Here is a 19,849-nt window from a genome sequence, read left to right as displayed (position 1 = left end):
TGGGGGCCCTGGGGCCAGGCAGGCACTGGGAGGGCCAGTAGCCCAAGGCTGAGCCCAGGGTTGGATGCTGGCCCTGAAGTCCACCTTGACTTCTCCCTTACCCGCTATGGTATAATAAATGCACACACACATGTAGATATATGGATGGATATATCTATATATGTATGTGTGTGTGTGTAAATACATATTAATAGATGGGCTTCCTAGGTGGCTCAGTGGTAAAGAATCTGCCTGCAAATGCAAGAGACATGGGTTCGATCCTCGGGTTGGGAAGATCCCCTAGAGAAGGAAATGGCAACCCACTCCAGTATTTTTACTTGGGAAATCCCATGGACCCAGGAGTCCATGGGGTTGCAAAAGAGTTGGACATGACTTAATGACTAAATAACACCAAACATATATACATATTCTTGGCGCAGAGCTCCTGAAGCCCTCTCAGATGACCTGGGGATGGGGATCTGTGCCTAGATAGCTTCAGGATGGGGGCTAGTGGCCAGGAAGAGGAAGCTGTGATTAGAAGGTTGGAACTTTCAGCCTCAGCTCCTCTGCCCCCCAGAGCTCCAGAGAAGAGGGGCTGGATTGAGATGTCACTCGTGACTCAATCGTGCCTACATAATGAAACCTCCATAAAATCCTTAAGGACTGACCAGGTAGGTTGGTGAACACATCTAGGTGCAGAGAAGGGGGCCTGGAGAGGGCATGGAAGGGCATGGAAGCTCCATGCTTCTGCTGCCCACACTCCCAACTCCCCCACCCCCCACTTACCTTGCCCTGTGCATCTCTTGCATTTAAATGTTCCTGAATTGTATTTTTTATATTAATAATCCAGTAATAGTTCTTTCCTGAATTCTGCACATCATCCCAGGTCGCACTAATGGTGAAGAACCCTCCTGCCAATGCAGGAAACATAAGAGATGAGGGTCTGATCCCTGGGTCTGAAGGATCCCCTGGAGGAGGGCATGGCAACCCACTCCAGTATGCTTGCCTGGAGAATCCCCTGGACAGAGGAGCCAGACAGGCTACAGTCCATGGGGTTGCAAAGAGTCAGACACCACTGAAGTGACTTAGTGTGCATATGTGCACGTCATTCTAGCAAATGAGAGGGGTGGTCATGGGGACCCCCTGAATGAGCAGCCATGGAGTCTGACGCTCGTTCTAGGTGGGTAGTGAGCGTCAGAACTGAATTGAACTGTGGGACAGTCAGCTGTGTGGTGGAGTGGAGAACTAGTTGTTGGTATGGGAAAAAAATCCCAAACAAATTTAGTATCAAGGAGCACATCCCACCCCCTGCATCCAAACTGATCCGTCCTGAGCCCTGCCAGTTGTAGTCCTTACTTATTTCTCAAATCCCCTCATTTTTCCCCACCTCCACCTCCACCACTGCCCTACTCCAACCCTTTATTACCATCCACCCCCACCAGGTCTCTTCTTATCCATTCTTGCCTCCTCTCATTCATCCTCCAGGTTGCCCCTTCACCTGGCAGCTCTTTGCAAAATGCAAATCTTATTGTGTCACCCCCACCTTGGAATTCACGACTTCACATGGCTCTCAGGATAGGGTTCAAGGTTCTGTGTGGTTGTCTGCAACTCACTCCTCAAACTCCACTCTGCTCTGTCCCCTCAGCCACACAGACCTCGCAGCCTCTTAGATATGCCATCCTCCCTCCCTGCACAGGGCCTTTTCGCAAGTGCTTCTTTCTCTGTCTAGGACATTCTTCCCTGCCCTCTCACCTAGCTAATACCAACTCATGTTTCTGATCTGAGCTTAATCAGCTTTCTTAGAGAAGTCTTCCCTCACTTCCCCGACCAGATCAGATGCTCCTCTTACAGGCTCTCATAGGCTCTGTAGCACTTGCTACAGTTGGAGATTTAAATTCGCAAGTGAGAAATTTACTTAATATCTTCTCCAACAGACATAAAGGCGGCTGTCTTTTCCACCAGACATAAAGGCGGGGACCATGTCCAGGTTTCAGTCCCCTTGTATCTCCCAATCTTTCACAAAGCCCTGCCCACAGCCTGCCTTTGCTAAATACTTAACAGCCGAGGGGCTGAATGAATGAATATAATAGTACAGCATTTGGGGGTTCCACTCTTGAATCATCAGATCTGTGTTCACATCTGGGTTCTCTGACACAGGCTCTGTTATGTGAGGCAAAAACAACAGGCTCTCAAAGCCTGTTTTCTAATTTCTAAAATAGGGGTAATGATAGTTCCTATCTTGTAGGGTTGTTGGGAGGAATAACTGCTATTCCCACGGCAAGTGTTAGACTAGCAGTTAGCATGCAGTGTGTGCTTAATAAATAACAAGTGTTATTATTTCCTCCTCTGTAAAGTGGGGATAATAAAACTTACCTCACCAGGTTGTTCTGAGGATATTGCTATTAATGGGTGCTTGGGTAAGTGCTTATTGAGTGTTTTTTCCTTTCAAGGGGAAACCCCAGAGATTGGACTTTTTGAGTGCTGTTCACTTGTGGTTTTTCATATTGATTACCCGCTATAAATGTGGCTTCGGGGAAAGCAGTTTCAAAACCAGAAGCAATTAAGCACTAAAAACAACCAAGGAGGGATGATGGAACCTTTGGGACTGGTCCAAGGCGAAGGCTCCCACCACCTGCCTGCTCCCCACTCCTTGCAGTTGGCTGGAACAGTGAGGGATATCAAGTACCCTTGTGGAACAGAGCCTTCCTGGGGAAGGAATCTGTGTAACTTCAACCCTGATTGGCTTCTGGGGAACCTCTCCATTTTACAACTGAGAAGAAGGAAGCCCAGCGAAGGGACTTGCTCCCAAGTCACACACATGTGAGCCCAGGGGGGCCCAGACTCAAGCGTTCTGATTCCAAGTCCAAGGCTATTTCAGCCAAGCTGTCTGCCTCTCTGCTGATCACCTGGGTGAATTCTGGCCCTGCAGCAATTTATTGGGGAACCTTCAGACATTTGTTTCATCCAGAATTGAACAGAAGCAAAGACAGGGATCTGTGGTCACTGCACAGATTCAGAGGCTGGCCAAGAGACGACTTGCTCAAGATCACACAGCCAGGTAAGAATGAAAACTGAGTTGAGTCTTCTGACCTAATAAACCTAGTAGATATGGATAGAGGCCTTGTCTTAAAGCAGTGAAGGAGACAAGAATATGCCCAGAGTGACTAAATCATATATAAACTGGTGTCAGTGTAAAGTCAGGCGGGTAAGATTCTTACTTGCTATAAGAACATGGAGAACAGAAAAAGCATCAAGGGGAGACTTCATGGAGGAAGTCCATTCTCCCGCTCATCTCAGCTTCATCAGAATCATGTTTGATCATTGACTCAATTATTCTATAAAGTCTGCAAGAGCCTACTTTGTCCCATGCATGGTTTTAGGCATCAGGCATGCATCACAAACAAGGCAAGGTTTGTGCTGTCATGGAGCTCACAATGCTCCTCTTTTTCTCTCAGAAGGCTGCCTGCCACCTACTCTAAGCCATGATTCTCCAGGGTGTCTCTCTGACCCAGAATCCCCTCCCCAAACCAAACCCAGTGTTCAGCCCCTCCTATATCCTGGAGTTGGGAAGAGATGCAGACAGTCACTCTGGTGTCAGCTGAATCCACCCCTCAGATCTGAGTCATAGGACAAAGCTGCATCTGAAGAAAGTGCATGGGCTTTGGAGTCAGAGAGACAAGAGTTCAAAGCCCAATTCTGATTTCTGCCCCAGCAGTGTGGCCATGGGAAAAATTATTCTACTTCTCTGAGCCTCAGTTTCTTTATCCATAAAATGAGAAGGCAATACCAGTAATCATGTAGGTTTTTGGCACTTTTCTCATCCCTCCCTTTGTTTTTTGCTCACATTGTTTCCCTGCCTGTGATGCATTCTCTTCCACTGACATAAAATCTTTAGACTCTTCTCAAGTTCTGCTTCTTCCATGAAGTCTCCCCTGATTTTTCCAGCCCTTGATGCTTTTTCTGTTCTTCATGTTCTTATGGCAAGTAAGAATTTCACCTACCTGACTCTACACTGACACCAATTTATATATGATCTAGTCATTCTGGGCATATTCTTGTCTCCTTCACTGCTTTAAGACAAGGCCTCTATCCATATGACTACTGCTTCCCTTAGCCCTGGTCCCAGTTTCTGCTGACTAATGAGTAATGATTAGTAATCTACAGATGTGATACCCATCCATCCATCATCTATCCATTCTATAAGTACTAAATAAGTTTTACTATGTGTTACACACTCAGGATACAATGGGGAATTACACAGTAGTAGTACTCACAATAATTATATTAACAATAATAATTGCTGCCATTATACAGCAATTATGTGCCAGGCATTCTGCTAGGCACTTCACATATTTTAGCTCTTTTAATCCTTATAACACTACCCGAGGGAGGTAGGTACTATAATTATCCCACTTTCCAGTAATAAACATGAAACTCATAGGAATTAAGTAACTTGCCCAAAGCCAGAGCCAGGATTTAAACTCACAGCTTTGCATTCTTAACTTTTCCACTGTGCCTATCACTATGCTTTCTTGCCTCCCTCCCCTCACAGAGGTTATTTTTCAGAGCATGTTGATCCCTCTCTGACCCTCACAAGAGTTCTATGAGGTGAACAGGACAGGTAAGTTATCCCCATTTTGTAGATGAGAAAACTGGGGCTTGGAGAGCTAAGTAAGTTGCTACAGTCCTAATACAGTCACAGTGGTGGCTCCTGACTTCCAGCTGGACTGTGAAAGTTGCTGACATATGCAGACAAGAAAGAGAATACATCACTAGTGGGAAGATGCTATATAACACAGAGAGCCCAGCCTGGCGTTCTGTGATGACCTAGAGGGGTGGGATGTGTGGGAAACTCAAAAGGGAGGTGACATATATATATATATAACTAAGACCGATTCATGTTGTACAGCAGAAGCCAACACAATATTGTAAAGCAATTATCCTCCAATTAAAAAAAAAAAACACTGACAATAGCAGAAACATATAAAAATAAAATAAAATATAAAACAAACAAAGACTGAAAGGGGAACCTGCACCCTGGGCCACAGGCCAATGCTGGGGCCACCGAGGCCAGCACTTACCTTGTGCACCCAGTCCTTGCAGTCGTGGTCTTGCATGCACTTGTCTAGCGCCCCAGCCGACAAAACCAGCACAAAGTTGCGGGCGCCCATGATACTCTGGATGAGCTTGTCCTCGAACTTGCCTGCTTCTAGCTTCTCCACATCAATGAAGACACTGAGGCCATGCAACTGCAGGTGAACCTTCAGGAGGCTGCCAGAAGGTCCAGTGTCACTGCTGAGACCTCACCCCGAGGCCCCAGGCTGCCTGCCGGCCCGCCCCCCTCACCTGGCCAGCTGGGAGCCCGTGTTCCGCCGGTAGCTGATGAAGACATCCGGAGCATCCCCGCTGGGCTTACCGCCGGTGCAGGGCAGCGGGGAATGTAGCATTTCTGAAGCAGACAAGAGATGGCTTGGTGACGGTGGGCCTTCCCCATCATTCACCACGAGGTACATCAGCCCCTGCACACCCAGCCCTCTCAGCCCAGCCCAGGCAGAATGGCTTGCTCCCAAAATAGTCAGAGAGGGCTTCCCTAGTGGTCCAATGGTTAAGAAACTGTTGGCTGATGCAGGGGACACAGGTTCAATTCCTGGTCCAGGAAGATCACAGATGCTGCAGGGCAGCTGAGCCTTGAGAGTCACAACTACTGAGCTTGTGCTCTAAAGCCTGTGCTCTGGAACAAGAGAAGCCGCCGCAAAGAGAAGCCCGCGTACTGCAACGAAGAATAGCCCTGCTCACCGCAACTAGAGAAAGCCCACGCAGCAGTGAAGACCCAGTCCAGCCAAAAATGAATGAGTAAATAAATAATCCAACTCCAAGTGCATCACTCTCCCCACTTAAAAACTGTGCACGAGTTCCTACTCCCTACAGAAGGTGTTTGTAAGCTATTTTTGCTGAAGCACCCTCTTGTTTTTAAAAAATTAAATCTCAGGGATGTATTGGGAGCTGCAATGTAAAAATAATAGAAATTAATCTGCTTTGGTTCAAGCAAAAGAATGGAGCCAAAGCCCAGTCCCTGTCCCCTGTGCGAGCTTAGTGCATACTTAGTGAATGAATGGATGAATGATAAGATCCATCTTCTTATACTAGTCAGACAACACTCACAATGTTGTCTGTTTATGAGTTAGTAAGACAGAGATTGAAACCCCAGTTGTCATTTAATGACTCTGATAACCTTAGAAAATGTATTTAAATCTTAGTTTTATCATCTGTAAAATTAAAACCCATGATGGAAATGTTCTTTAGTTCTGATAGTGGTTACAGAGGGGTAGGCATTCAAAACTGTTCAAATCGGACACTTTTAAAGTATACCTCTTTTATTCTTTAAAAATAAACGTTTTGAAAGCTGACTTAGGAAAAAATTAACACCCACTGCACAAAATGGATGTAAAGACGGAATAATATCTATTTAAAACTTAATCAGATCTGGTATTGTAAAGTAATTAGCCTCCAACTAATAAAAATAAATGAAAAAAAAATGCAACAGAAAAAAGAAAGAAAACTTAATCAGGGCTTAATTTGTGGCGCAGTGAAGAAGAATCTGCCTGCCAATGCAGGGAACACGGATCTGATGCCTCTTCTGGGAAGATTCCCCACGACTCAGAGCAACTAAGCCCTTGCGCCTTGAGACACAACTACCGAGCCTGTGTGCCGCAACTACTGAAGCCTGCACATACGAGAGCCTGCACTCGGCAACAAGAGAAACCACCATGATGAGAAACCTGAGCACCACGATGAATAGCCCAGCTCATCACAACTAAACTAGAGAAAGTCCACAGGCAGCAGGGAAGACCCAGCACAGCCAAAAATAAAATTTTAAAAACTTAATCAGGACCTGGTCTATAGCAATTGGTGATAAACATTGGCTATATAGTAGACTAGTAAATTAAATAAAATAATAAATCAAGATGGCTGCTAGAACCCTAGAATTCACCCTGACCTCCCTAAAGCACCCACACTTTGTAAGCTGTCGGCTAATAGGATAAGCCCCTTGTCTTCCCACCCGCATCCCTTATATGCGGCCTCCAGGCTGTCTTACCTCCACACTTGCTCACACTGTTCCCTCCACCTGGACCACTCTTCCTGCTACCACCATCCCCTCTCCCACCCCCAATACAGCCTCCAAGACCTGAACAGGCCACCCCTCCTCTCCACAGCCCAGGACTGGGTGCACAGGGTAGGTGGTGCTTCCTCTAGGCTTCCACTGGAGTCCTGGACATGCTACCTGCTGCCCTCATGTGCTTGTTTATAGATCTGCCTTCCTTCCACCCTCCTACCCACCTCAGACTGGGAACTTTTTTTTTGTTTGCAGTAATCACCCACTTGCATTTAAAAACATTTAAGAACATAGGCAAAACACTCTCCGACATAAATCACAGCAGGATCCTCTATGACCCACATCCCAGAATTTTAGAAATAAAAGCAAAAATAAACAAATGGGACCTAATGAAACTTAAAAGCTTTTGCACAACAAAGGAAACTATAAGCAAGGTGAAAAGACAGACCTCAGATTGGGAGAAAATAATAACGAAGCAACAGACAAAGGATTAATCTCAAAAATATACAAGCAACTCCTCCAGCTCAACTCCAGAAAAATAAATGACCCAATCAAAAAATGGGCCAAAGAACTCAACAGACATTTCTCCAAGGAAGACATACAGATGGCTAACAAACACATGAAAAGATGCTCAACATCACTCATTATCAGAGAAATGCAAATCAAAACCACAATGAGGTACCATTACATGCCAGTCAGGATGGCTGCTATCCAAAAGTCTACAAGCAATAAATGCTTGAGAGGGTGTGGAGAAAAGGGAACCCTCTTACACTGTTGGTGGGAATGCAAATTAGTACAGCCACTATGGAAAACAGTGTGGAGATTTCTTAAAAAGCTGGAAATAGAACTGCCATATGACCCAGCAATCCCACTTCTGGGCATACACACCAAGGAAACCAGATCTGAAAGAGACACGTGCACCCCAATGTTCATCGCAGCACTGTTTATAATAGCCAGGACATGGAAGCAACCCAGATGCCCATCAGCAGACGAATGGATGAGGAAGCTGTGGTACATATACACCATGGAATATTACTCAGCCATTAAAAAGAATTCATTTGAATCAGTTCTAATGAGATGGATGAAACTGGAGCCCATTATACAGAGCGAAGTAAGCCAGAAAGATAAAGACCATTACAGTATACTAACACATATATATGGAATTTAGAAAGATGGTAACGATAACCCTATATGCAAAACAGAAAAAGAGACTCAGATGTATAGAACAGACTTGTGGACTCTGGGAGAAGGCGAGGGTGGGATGTTTCAAGAGAACAGCATTGAAACATGTATATTATCTAGGGTGAAACAGATCACCAGCCCAGGTTGGGTGCATGAGACAAGTGCTCGGGCCTGGTGCACTGGGAAGACCCAGAGGGATCGGGTGGAGAGGGAGGTGGGAGGGGGGACTGGGATGGGGAATACATGTAAATCCATGGCTAATTCATTTCAATGTATGACAAAAACTACTGTAATGATGTAAAGTAATTAGCCTCCAACTAATAAAAATAAATGGAAAAAAAAAATAACAACAACAAAAAAAATTTTTATCACCCCGTCAGCTCTTAATACTAAAAATTTTAGAGTAGAAAAGTCATACGGTATACTTCTTGTGTCAAGCTTGTGTTGATTATGTTTACGAGATTTGTACACACTGTGGGTGGAGTTCATTTATTTCCATTGCTGTCTCAATTTCCTTTGTATGCAAATACCACCAGTGATGGTCATTTAGGTTGTTTCTAGTTTGGGGCTATGAGAAACATAACTGCTCAGACCGGGAACTTCTTGAGGGCAAAGAGCCTGTTAGCCACTCAGCTGAGTCCATTCTTTGCAACCCCTGTGGACTGCAGCCCACCAGGCTCCTCTGTCCATGGAATTCTCCAGGCAAGAATACTGGAGTGGGTAGCCAGTCCCTTCTCCAGGGGATCTTCCCGACTCAGGGATCAATCAATCAATCCGCAGTGAGGCTCCAAGTCCCCATGGTGCGTCTCCCCTCACCCCTCCAGGGCTGGCACTGGGGCCGGAGCTGGGGCAGGGGTGGGGACCCCAGTGGGCAGGCTCACCTCTGGCGGCCGTGAGGATGCGGGCGCGGTGCACGCCCAGGTGGACGCCACAGTCCTCCAGGAGCTGCTGCTCGGACACGCGGTGCAACAGTGAGCGGTCCAGGCCGCAGCTGACCAGGCCGTAGGTGTACTGGCGGAAGCGCGGGTCCAGGCTGCCCAGCCAGTCAGCCAGGTTGCTGCGGTCGCACGTAGCGTAGTTGGCGAAGGTCTTGAGCTCCGTGAGCTCCCGGAGGAACCTGCACCCAAGGGAGGAGAGGATGCCAAGGTCTTGACTAGGGAGTGAAGGGGGCGTAACAACCAGCGGTCTGGAGGCTCCGTACCTCTTGCGGGTGATGCCCGACTTCATGCCCAGGTCGGTCTGGAGTTCCTCGTCGGTGAGCCGCAGAAGCAGGTCTCCATCTACCTGCTGCTCCTGGAGGAGGGGTCAGACGTGAGGTGAGACCCCCACCCCACCCCTCCTCAGCCTGTGGACCCCACCCAGCACAAGATCAAAGGGAGGGAACCGGAGATGGCGCTGAGGGAGGCGGACGGGACCCAGATGAGAACCGTAAGACCCCGAAAATGGCTGAGTACAGGATTCCCACCCCCAGAAGGCCACCCCGGGTGCCTCGGGCGAGCGGTGCCGGGATGGGGTGCTGTCGCCTGTAAATGCAGGGCGCCCCTAGAGGCCACGCGGCCCTCCGGGATGCGCTTGCTCCGACTGCCGGCCGGCGACCCCGTGCGGCTCTACCCGGAAATTCTCGCAGTACTGGGAGAAGCCGATCTGCTGCAGCCAGGTCTGGACCTCGGCTTCCTTCCAGCTGGGAACGCTGGGCAGGATGCGCCGCGGCACCTCCTCGCCCAGCAGGCGCAGTGCGCGCTTGGCCAGCGCCGACGTGGTGCCGTTAGTGGAGTAGGAGACGAGGCGTTTCAGGCTCTGGATGGCACCTATGTCGCTGAATACCTGGGGAAAGTGTGGGGAGAGGATGTCTTGGACCAACCAAATCACCCACCAGCCGCCCGAACATGCCTGGTCCCTCCCCTCACCTCTTCTCCCCCCTGTAACCACACTGCCTCCCCTTGCCCTGCCTTCACCCAATAAATCACTGAGACTTATGGATTTCCCCTCCTGTTGCTGTTGTTGTGTTCAGTCGCCCAGTCATGTCTGACTCTTTGCGACCCCATGGACTGCAGCACGCCAGGTGTCCCTGTCCCCCACCATCTCCCGAAGTTTGCCCAAGTTCATGTCCATTGCATCGATGATGCCATCCAGCCACCTCATCCTCTGATGCCCTACTCTCCTGCTCTCAATCTTTCCCAGCATCAGGGACTTTTCCAATGAGTCAGCTGTTCTCATCAGGTGATCCCCTCATCTCTTCTCCCCACTGAAACCACACTGTCTCCCCTTGCCCTGACTTCATCCAATAAATCACCAAGTATTGTGGACTCCCCACCCTGAAGCTCCCTCAGCTATTCACCAGGTCCCTCTCAGGTCTCCCCTCGACAACTTCTGCTGCCCTGGGATAAAGTCTAGATCTCAGTACGGCTGCCAGCTTGGGCATGGTGCAGCCCCCGCCCACCAATCCCTCCTCCTCCCACCCCTCCTCCTCCCGTCCCCTTTCACCAAACTACCCACCCATGGAGGCTTTCCCTCCTCTGGGCCTCAGCTGTGCTATTTCCAGACCTGTAGTTTTACCAGCCTGCTTGTGGGAATTCTGCTCATCTATTGGATCCAAATTGGCTGGCACCTCCGCCATGTAGCTGCTTTGATTCTGTCACAGCTGGGCCCATACCTCCAATTAGGCCTTGTGCCACACTCTGAATGCCATTGTTGTTAAGTGACAGTGCAACTTCCACTGGACTGGAAGCTGAGGTCATGTCTTAATCACCCTTAGAGTCCCCAAACTGGCACACTGCAGGGGACTCACTGTGTCTTTATTAGACGGTTCTCACTTGGCCTTGCTGGGAAAGACGTACCAGAATTGGTGGTCGAGGCTTCCGCCCAGACCCACTCCTTGGGGTCCTCACTCTGTGCTTCCCTTTAAACCCCTCCTCCCAAAGCAGAATGGCCTGCTCTGTAACACCAGTCCTCCCATGGCCCCTCTCTGGGGTGCAGAGAGGAGAATCAGAAGCTCCTAGAACACCAGACCTTGGGAAAGGCCTCAGAGACCCCTAACACAATGGTCTCTTCTGGATCTATGGGAATACACAAAATGGGTGACAATCACCAGTGAGACACATTCCTCTGATGTCCCCTGTCCAGCCCCAGATGACTACGGTCATACAGACAGGGTCTGTCCATGCAGTGTGCACCATTCTCTGTGCACCAGGGGTCACTAACCCCCAAACCTCCAGAGGCATACAAAGGAAGAATAGTGATGTTATGTGAAAGTAAAAGTCGCTCAGTCATATCCAACTCTTTGCAACCCAATGGACTGTAGCCTGCCAGGCTCCTCCAACCACAGGATTTTCCAGGCAAGAATACTGGAGTGGGTTGCCATTTCCTTCTCCAGGGGATCTTCCTCACCCAGGGATCAAACCTGGGTCTTCTGCATTGCAGGCAGACTCTTTACCTTCTATCATATTTAAAAAACAAATCCTAAAAACTTTTGATAATTTAACTATTAGTAGTCTCACATCCAGGGTAAAAACAGCTGCTGTGGTCTACTCCTTCAATTTTTCAGAGGACAAAAATAGACATATAAAGGCCCAAGCCTTCCCTGCAGTCAAGTGGTTAAGACTCCAGGCTTCCACTGCAGGGACGTAGTTCAATCCCTGGTCAGGAAAGTGCTGCTTGCCATGAGTTTTAGCCAAAAATTTTAAAAAGGCCCAGAGAGAGGGGAAGCCAGGTACTCAAGGTCACGCAGCAAGTTAAAGTAGAGGGCAAAGGCTATGGATCAGGCCCTGAGATTGGGAACCCCTTGGGACTCAGGTGGAGTGCTCTAGCTGACACACAGATGTCCTGCCCCAAAACTGTGTCTCTATACTTCATCTCCTTCCTAAACTCCAGAGCCAAATAGACCAAATGGCCCACTGGAGTGCCCCAGCTGGTCATTTCTGAGGCACTTCAAACTCCAGGTGTCCCAGTGAATTCACTTTCTGCCTACCCTCAACCTGTCTCACTGAGTTCACCTTATTTCGGTACCGGGTGCCATCACCCACTGGGTAGGCTATGTCCAAAGCCAGGAGCCATCCTCAGATCCTTCTTCTTCTTCACCCAGCGACCCAGCAAGTCTTAATTCTATCTCTTCTGTACCTCTGGAATCTGTCTACTCTCTCTGCCTCTGCTATCATGCCCGGGACCTCCACCATCCCATGCCTCCTGCCATGGCCTCCTATCTGACCCCCTGGGCTCCAGCCTCACCCTTAGCAACAACAACTCCTTGCAGCTGTCAGGAAGGTCTTTGTCAAATGCTGGCGTCCTCCGTGTAAAACCTTGGTCTTGCCTTCAAGGCCACAATGACTAGCTTCTAATCTTTCTCCCTATCTCACCTAACCCTTATGTATACTTCAAGTCCCAGTTTAATGTCATTTCTTCCAGGAAGCCTTCCCAGATTCTGTCTAACCCCCATCCCTACTCCACCCTACACCCGCACCCACCTTGGTCTTGCCCTGCAGACTCTTGATGGCTGCCTCCGCACAGAGATAGAAAGCCCCGATGCACTGTGCCTCCAAGCGCGAAGAGTCGAGCAGCGGCACCAGACGCTGCAGGTCGTCGGGGGCGCGGCCCTGGCTGGTGTCACTGGCGTCCACCATGCAGCGGGCAAAGCGCCCGGGGTCCAGCGAGGCCACGAGCGGCTCCACGAGGTCCAGCGTGCCGGAGCGCTCCACCTCGCGCTCCACCTCCTTGTTGGTGGCCAGCACGGCCACGGCCAGGCAGGCATGCAGGCGCAGCAGCTCGTCCTCCTTGGAGAAGGCGAGCGGGAAGAGCCACTCGGCGGCACGCTTCTCCACCATGCGCCGCTGCGCCGCCTGGCCCCCGTGCAGCGCGCAGTTGGCCAGCGCCAGCGCGCAGTGGCGCAGCAGCGCCTGGTCCGTGCGGCGGCACCAGTACAGCACCGCGTCCAGGCCGCCGGCTGCCACCAGCTTCTGGCACGTCTCCTCCGAGTGCTTGAACATGTGCTCCAAGATGCCGGCCACGCTGCGCGCCAGCTCCACCGGCTCACGCTCCTTTGCCAGGTTCAGGATCACGCCCAGTCCGATGCGCGCCACGCGGTCCCTGCGGAGAGAAAACAGGAGGGAGATATGGAGTTGCCGTGGCCTGGGGTGCTTGTCTTAACCTCATGGGGGTCACAGCCTCGTCAGTTATCCGCTCTGGGCCTCACTATAGTGTCAAATAGGACGTGAGTCTGGTCCTCCCTGCCTCCCTCACCTCCCTCACTTCCTGCTTTGGTGCTGTGTGCTTAGTTGCTCAGTTGTGTCTGACTCTTGGCGACCCCATGGACTGCAGCCCACCAGGCTCCTCTGTCCATGTCCATGGGGATTCTCCAGGCAAGAATACTGGAGTGGCTTGCCATGCCCTCCTCCAGAGGATCGTCCCAACCTAGGTCTCCTGCATTGCAGGTGGATTCTTTATCTACTGAGCCACCAGGGAGAACCAGACTTCTCTGATTATAAGGATACTCCATCCTGGCCACGGGCTTTCCAGGTGGCGATAGTGGTAAAGAACCTGCCTGCCAATGCAGGAGAAGATAGAGACTCAGGTTCAACCCCTGGGTTGGTTTGATCCCCTAGAGGAGGGCATGGTAACCCACTCCAGTATTCTTGCCTGGAGAATCCCATGGATAGAGGAGCCTGGCCAGCTACAGTCCATAGGGTCACAAAGAGTCGGACATGACTGAATGCTTACATGCATTAGTAAGCATTGCATGCTTGCATGCATCCTGGTCGCATCCATTTCCTCCAGGACACATTTTCCTGGAATAGCAGTATGTGGGGTGGTTTAAGAATTCTAGCTCTAGGGACTTCTGTGGTGGTCCAGTGGCTAAGACTCCGCACTTCCAATGCAGGGGGCTGGGGTTCGATCCTGGTCAGGGAATTGGATCCCACTTGCTGCAACTAAGAGTTAACATGCCAAAACTAAAGATTCCACATGCTGCAAGGAAGACTGAAGAGCCTGCATTCTGCAACTAAGACCCAGCTGAGCCAAAAAAATGAAATAAAATAGTTTTAAAAATTGTAGCCCTAGAGCAGATCCCCTGGGTCCTGGTAACTTCTCTATCATATACTAGCTGTGGGACCTTGTGTACCTTTCTTTATTCTTATCCTCATCTCATTAACAAGATAGAAACAATTCCTACCCCTAGGATTATTATGAAACCAATGTAATAATCCATGTAAAGTTCTTGGCACAGTACCTGACTCATGGAAAAGACTCTATAAATGTTAACTTTTTATCATTTGAAGTGTCACTTGAAATACCTATTCTTGGACTTGCCTTCTAATTTCTCTTCACTCTATGCTCTGTGACTGGAGTGTATTTATTTATTCATTTAACAGATCACTTATTGAGGACTTACATGTGCCAGGCACTGCACTGTGGGCTAAAGTTAAACAGTGACAAAGAGAGACTGGAGTTTATACACAGCTAATATGGAGACAAATGGTAAAGTAAACAACGCGTGAACAGAATAACAGTTATCTGATCAAAATGATAGCAAAACCAGGTGATGTAATGGAGAGTGCCTGGGCAGAGGGATGTGTCTGAGGAGGTGACATCTGAGAGTTAAATGTCCAGAGACCCCTGCTTGCAAGTATCTGGAAGAAAAACATAAGAAGCAGAGAGAACAGCAAGAACAAAAGCCCCAAAGCCTGATGAGCATGGCATATTCCAGGAAGAGAAAGAAGGTCAGAGATATCTGCAATGTCTAAAACCAACAAGGAAAGATATAAAATCAACAAGGGATTCACATGTAGAAAGGATATATAAATAAATATTCAAATCAACATGCAAAAGGTGGTAAATCCAGCAGAAAAGGAGTGAAAGATACAGCTGGGCAGTTTACAAAAGGAAATTCAGAACATTAACAAGCAAATAAAGAGATGCTCTAATTCATTAGTAATCAGAGAAATAAACATTAAAACAGCTGCTGTCACTTTACACCCATGAACGGGACAAAAAGCAGAAATCACTTCAAGTGATTGAGTTGGAAGTTTCAAGGGAAGAGTGAGGAAAGAGTTCTGGGGGTCTTTTGAGCTAGCTCAAAACATTCGGACTTCATCTTTCTAAAAAAGTTTTTGTTCACTTAATTTATTTATTTGTATTTTAGATTGTGTTGGGGTTGTTGTTGTTGCACACAGGCTTCTTCTCTAGTGTGACAAGCGGGATCTACTTTCTAGTTGTGGTGTAAGGACTTCTTGCTGCCGTGGCTTCTCTTGTTGCGGAGCTCCAGGTGCATGGGCTTCAGTAGTTGTGGTACTGGGACTTAGTTGCCCCGAGGCATATGGGATCTTCCCAGACCAGGGATCGAACCCGTGTCCCCTGCATTGCAAGGCAGATTCTTAATCACTAGACCACCAGGGAAGCCCCTGAGCTTCATTTTGACAGCAAATGGGGAGCCACTGAAAGGCTTCAGGAAGGGGAGTGACCTGGTAACACATGGATTTTAGGAAACTCGTTCTGGCTGTTGTGGGGACAACAGTCAAAGGGAGAGAGCTTGGAGGCCAGGAGAGCAGGCAGGAGAGTTGCCACACTCCAAGCTGAGGTGAAAGTGTCCTATCTTCCTGACTTCCACCAGTGATGCCCCTCAAAGACTTACATGCCCCACCGGCCATCGAGCCCTTGACAGGGAGCATCACGGTGACCACAGTGCTTGTGACTGTGTCCACTGCAGGGCCCAGCGGAGCCCAGAACATGGCCTGAGGCCAGGACAGCTTTGCTGATCTGATCACTGAGCTTCTCTGCAGCCCAAAGGAACAGATGCGTTCCAGTCATCCCCTCGGGCAGTCAGCACAATAGTTGTTCCTTTAACCAATGAGAAAGCCAAAGCTCAGAGACGTTACATGGCATGCCCAGGGTTACACAGTTGGCGGGAGGCGCGGCTAGGATTTGAGTTCACATCTGTTTGTCTTCAGGGCTCAAGATCCTTCATCAGCACTTTGTGCTTCCAGAACAATCTGACTACATACACTCCAAGTTTATCAGAGCCAGGAACTGCTCAAGAAATCATCTAATCCAACAACACTCCCTGAGGCTCAGTGAAGGGAAGGGCATGTTGAAAAACAGCAATTCAGAGAGAGAACTTTATTTATTTATTTATTTATTAGGAATTCGATAAGAACTTTATTTTACTTTTTGGTGAGGACCATTTTTAAAGTCTTTATTGAATTTGTAATAATGCTGTTTTCTCTTTTTTTGTCATGCAGCTTGCAAGCTCTCAGCTCCCCAACCAGGGACTGCACTCAGGGTCATGGCAATGAAAGCCTGGGATCCTAACCACCAGGCCACTAGAGAACTCCTAAGTTTTCATTTCGTGAACCTCAGCCCTCATCTTTCTCTAGGCACTTGGCATCTTTATAGAGTTGAACTCTGTGCTTGTTGTGAGAATTATTCACTCAATTCCCAATTCTTCTGTAGCCTGAGAGGCTGTAAGTCTGGGTTCAAATCACAACTCCAAAGGAGGGGTAAACTGTACCCATATACACACAGACAAGCCTGTATATATATTGATAATATACACATATATGCAAGTGCTTGTATGTGTACAGATTTGGCAAAGACACAAGAAACTCATGTCTCCAATTTGCCTCCAGGGAAGGGGCCTGGATAGACAGAATGTTTAAGTGCGTACCCTTTTTGTACTTTGCATTCGAATTTAAATGCAATAGTTTCCCCCCCCCCCTTCTTTCTTTTTTAAAACCCATCCCCTTCACTCATTCACTGTGCATTCTTGGAAAAGTCACTTGCCTCATTATGGTCTTCTGAAGGGGGCAGGCTGTGATTTTATTTATTTATTTTTAAATATTCATTTATTTACTTGGCTGTGTCAGGTTTTAGTTGCAGCATGCGGGACAGGGGATCCAGTAGCTTTGAGGCATGTGGGATCTTAGTTCTCGGACCAGGGATCAAACCTTCATGCCTGAATTGCCAGGTGGATTCTTAACCGCTGGACCACTAGGGAAGTCGCCAGGTTGCGACTTTGGAGGACTAGCAGTGAGAGTGTGGTGGGACCAGGCTCAGAGGGCCTTACCCTGTCAGGCTTTTCCTGGTATTTCAGGGTCAATGAAGCTGTGACCTAAGCCCCCAGGCAGTAAGTGTCGCAGCACCCTGGGGAGAAGAGAGCTGCAGCAAAGAGAATGGCAAAAGGAGTGGATACACAGATGGAAGAACCTGGTTGGTGGAGGAAGGAAAAGATTTCATATACACAAATTCTCAATGTGTCACCACAGTCCTTCCCTTCTTGCCCTTCCAGCCTCCTCTCTAAGTAGGGGTGGGGAAATTCTGCCTTCCTCTGTAAGGATTTTGATCAGCACCTGGCTCACTGGGTTCTGTCCTTGGTCCTGAAGTGATGCCAACTGGCATGTTATTTCTTGGAACCAGAGACACTGGTTAGTGTGACTCCTCTTTCAGTAATCCCAAACTAGGTGAAGATTGTTTTCAACTTTGAAAAATAGTGCTATTTGCATCTTGCAGCCCTCCTTTTCTTAGGGTGTTGGCTGTTGCACCCTTTCTGTAAGAGTTCAGGTTAGAGCTGCCCCATCCCACATACAGGACACACCCTTGGGCCCTGGCCTATCACATCCAGTGAGCGCCTGTCCATCTGCTAGCCCTTCACATTCACAGCCCATCTCCATCAGGAAGATTAATGACATACTGAACAACCCTAACTTGGTCTCCCAACTTAAACTGCTTTATTCATGCATTTTCGACAGTTGTATCATTTCCACCAACCACAAGGCTATCTTTACTTTTTGAAAATGCCCGTTATCCACATCCATCACACTTGTGAGAGCTTCATAAATGGACAGCAACCCTTCCAAACCCTTCTAAACCTGAGGGGTCTGAGAATCCAGTGTGAGACTGGAATGTGAAAGTCTAGTCTGCTCCGGCATGAGACGGGAGAGAAAGTGAGTCAGGGATCCTCATATTCCAGGAGAGATTCCAAGAGACAGTAAAGAGGGGCCACCAGGCTTCAGTTGGACCCCACCTGCTATATCTTTGTTCATGTGGGGAAGATGTAGTTGCCTAGCTCCACACTTTAGTTCCCCCTTCCCCCACCCATCATCCCAACTGAAAACCTCCTGTTCCCCATTAGCAGGCAGAGCATGAGATCATGTCTGCCTGTGACATGAAGCAAAACGAAAAGGGAGAAAGCAGGAAGTGGATTAGGGGTGACATGAAGGCAGCAAGTAACCTTAGGTTAGCACTCATTTCAGCCTGGGAAGAGAGGAAAGGTATTCCCCGCTCCTGTTTTCTGAGCAATGTGTCCTCCTCCTCTCTTAGTTGGAGGGAGATGGTATGGCAGAGTGAAGGTAACACAGAAGGATATCCAGTCCAAGGAGAGAAGGGCTGTGGGTTCAGAGGATCCCACCTACATCCTCAGAACCAGGGACAGATTCACGACCTACTACTCCACTCCTCCTCTCCCTGTCTCATTCCTCACCCCACCAGCTCTGGGAGTGAATGCTGACTGCACCATTGTTTCCCTCTGTGACTGCTGTACAAGTCATTAAACTCTTCCACGACTCAGTTTCTTCATCTGTAAAATGGACACGCTGGTTCTCAACAGGGATATAATGCAAGGATTTGTGAGGTGAGGCAGGAAAGGCACAGTGCGAGGCACTGGAGACCCAGGTGACCCCACATCCCGTGGCGCCCTCCGCCCCAGCCCGGCCCCCTCACCGGTTCTCGGCCACCAGGATCTGCTCCAGCAGGCGGGCAGCCTGCACGCGCGTCTCCAGCTCTGGCGCCTGAAGCAGGCGTAGCAGCAGGTCCAGGCCACCGTCCAGGCGGATAGCGTCGCACAGGCCTTGGGCTACCTCGCGGCCCATGGCTGGTAGCAGCCAGGCCTCCTCGACAAGCTGGAAAACTTCGGTTAGGCCGGCTCCCAAGGCCCGCATGCTGCCTGCCTGCTTCAGCGCCGACAGCGCCTGCTGCAGCTCGGGCAGTGCGCGCTCCAGGGCGCCCTGCACCTCGGTGCTTGCCCCCGGCGATAACTCGCGGGGCCTGCGGCCGCCCGCCACCCACCATTGGCTCGCACGGCCACCCCCGTCCGGCCCCGGCACCGCTAGCCGCTCGGCATCCGGCCGTGGGCCAGACATGGCGAAGAAACGGCAGAGCTTGTAGGCGGAGAGCAGCAGCGTCAGGACCATGGGCGCGGGGCTGCGGGGGACATCCCCTGCCTGGAGGGGCGGGGCCGGGCGGAGCGACCCAGAGCTTGGAAAAAGGAGGACGCGAGAGCGGAGCCGGGGGGAAGATGATGCAGGAGGGAGGGTGGAGAGAAGGGGACCAGGCAAGGGCTCCGAACAGAAGTTTGGGGGAAAGGGTGAGCGCAGGACCTGGGACGAAGAGGTTGGGGTGGGGGACACAGGGCCCAGCTGTCGGGGACAGGCGGGAGGAGAGAGCTGGAAAGGCTAGGAAGTTGGACCCAGGCGCGGGAGGGTTTAGGAGGCAGCAACTAGAACAAAGAGTGGCTCCAGTTCCTGCTAGGTTCGCTGAGATGCTCTGCAGCAGCCCCACCCCCGAGAAGCGGCGGACCGCAAGCCCACGCCCCTA

The 19,849-nt window shown here is 49.6% G+C and overlaps 1 protein-coding gene across 2 annotated transcripts in view; it reads right to left on the bottom strand.

Annotated features, from left to right (window-relative positions):
• SARM1 (sterile alpha and TIR motif containing 1) overlaps positions 1-19,849 on the bottom strand; it is a 25,143-nt gene extending 5,294 nt beyond the window's left edge. For both annotated transcript variants that reach the window (XR_011492151.1, XM_070478752.1), the window contains exons 1-7: positions 18,977-19,849; positions 12,736-13,354; positions 9,887-10,099; positions 9,477-9,568; positions 9,157-9,392; positions 5,326-5,428; positions 5,061-5,250 (exon numbers count right to left, since the gene is read on the bottom strand). Coding sequence is in view for 1 of the 2 variants with exons in the window: in XM_070478752.1 (XP_070334853.1) it covers positions 5,061-5,250; positions 5,326-5,428; positions 9,157-9,392; positions 9,477-9,568; positions 9,887-10,099; positions 12,736-13,354; positions 18,977-19,446 (1,923 nt within the window). In the remaining variant the exon portion in view is untranslated. The remainder of the gene's footprint in view (positions 1-5,060; positions 5,251-5,325; positions 5,429-9,156; positions 9,393-9,476; positions 9,569-9,886; positions 10,100-12,735; positions 13,355-18,976) is intronic.

Source organism: Odocoileus virginianus, chromosome 17 (genome assembly GCF_023699985.2).
Source record: "Odocoileus virginianus isolate 20LAN1187 ecotype Illinois chromosome 17, Ovbor_1.2, whole genome shotgun sequence".
NCBI classification, from domain to species: domain Eukaryota; kingdom Metazoa; phylum Chordata; class Mammalia; order Artiodactyla; family Cervidae; genus Odocoileus; species Odocoileus virginianus.
The sequence above is the reverse complement of the archived record's forward strand: the minus strand, read 5'-3'. Positions and strand labels throughout refer to the sequence as shown.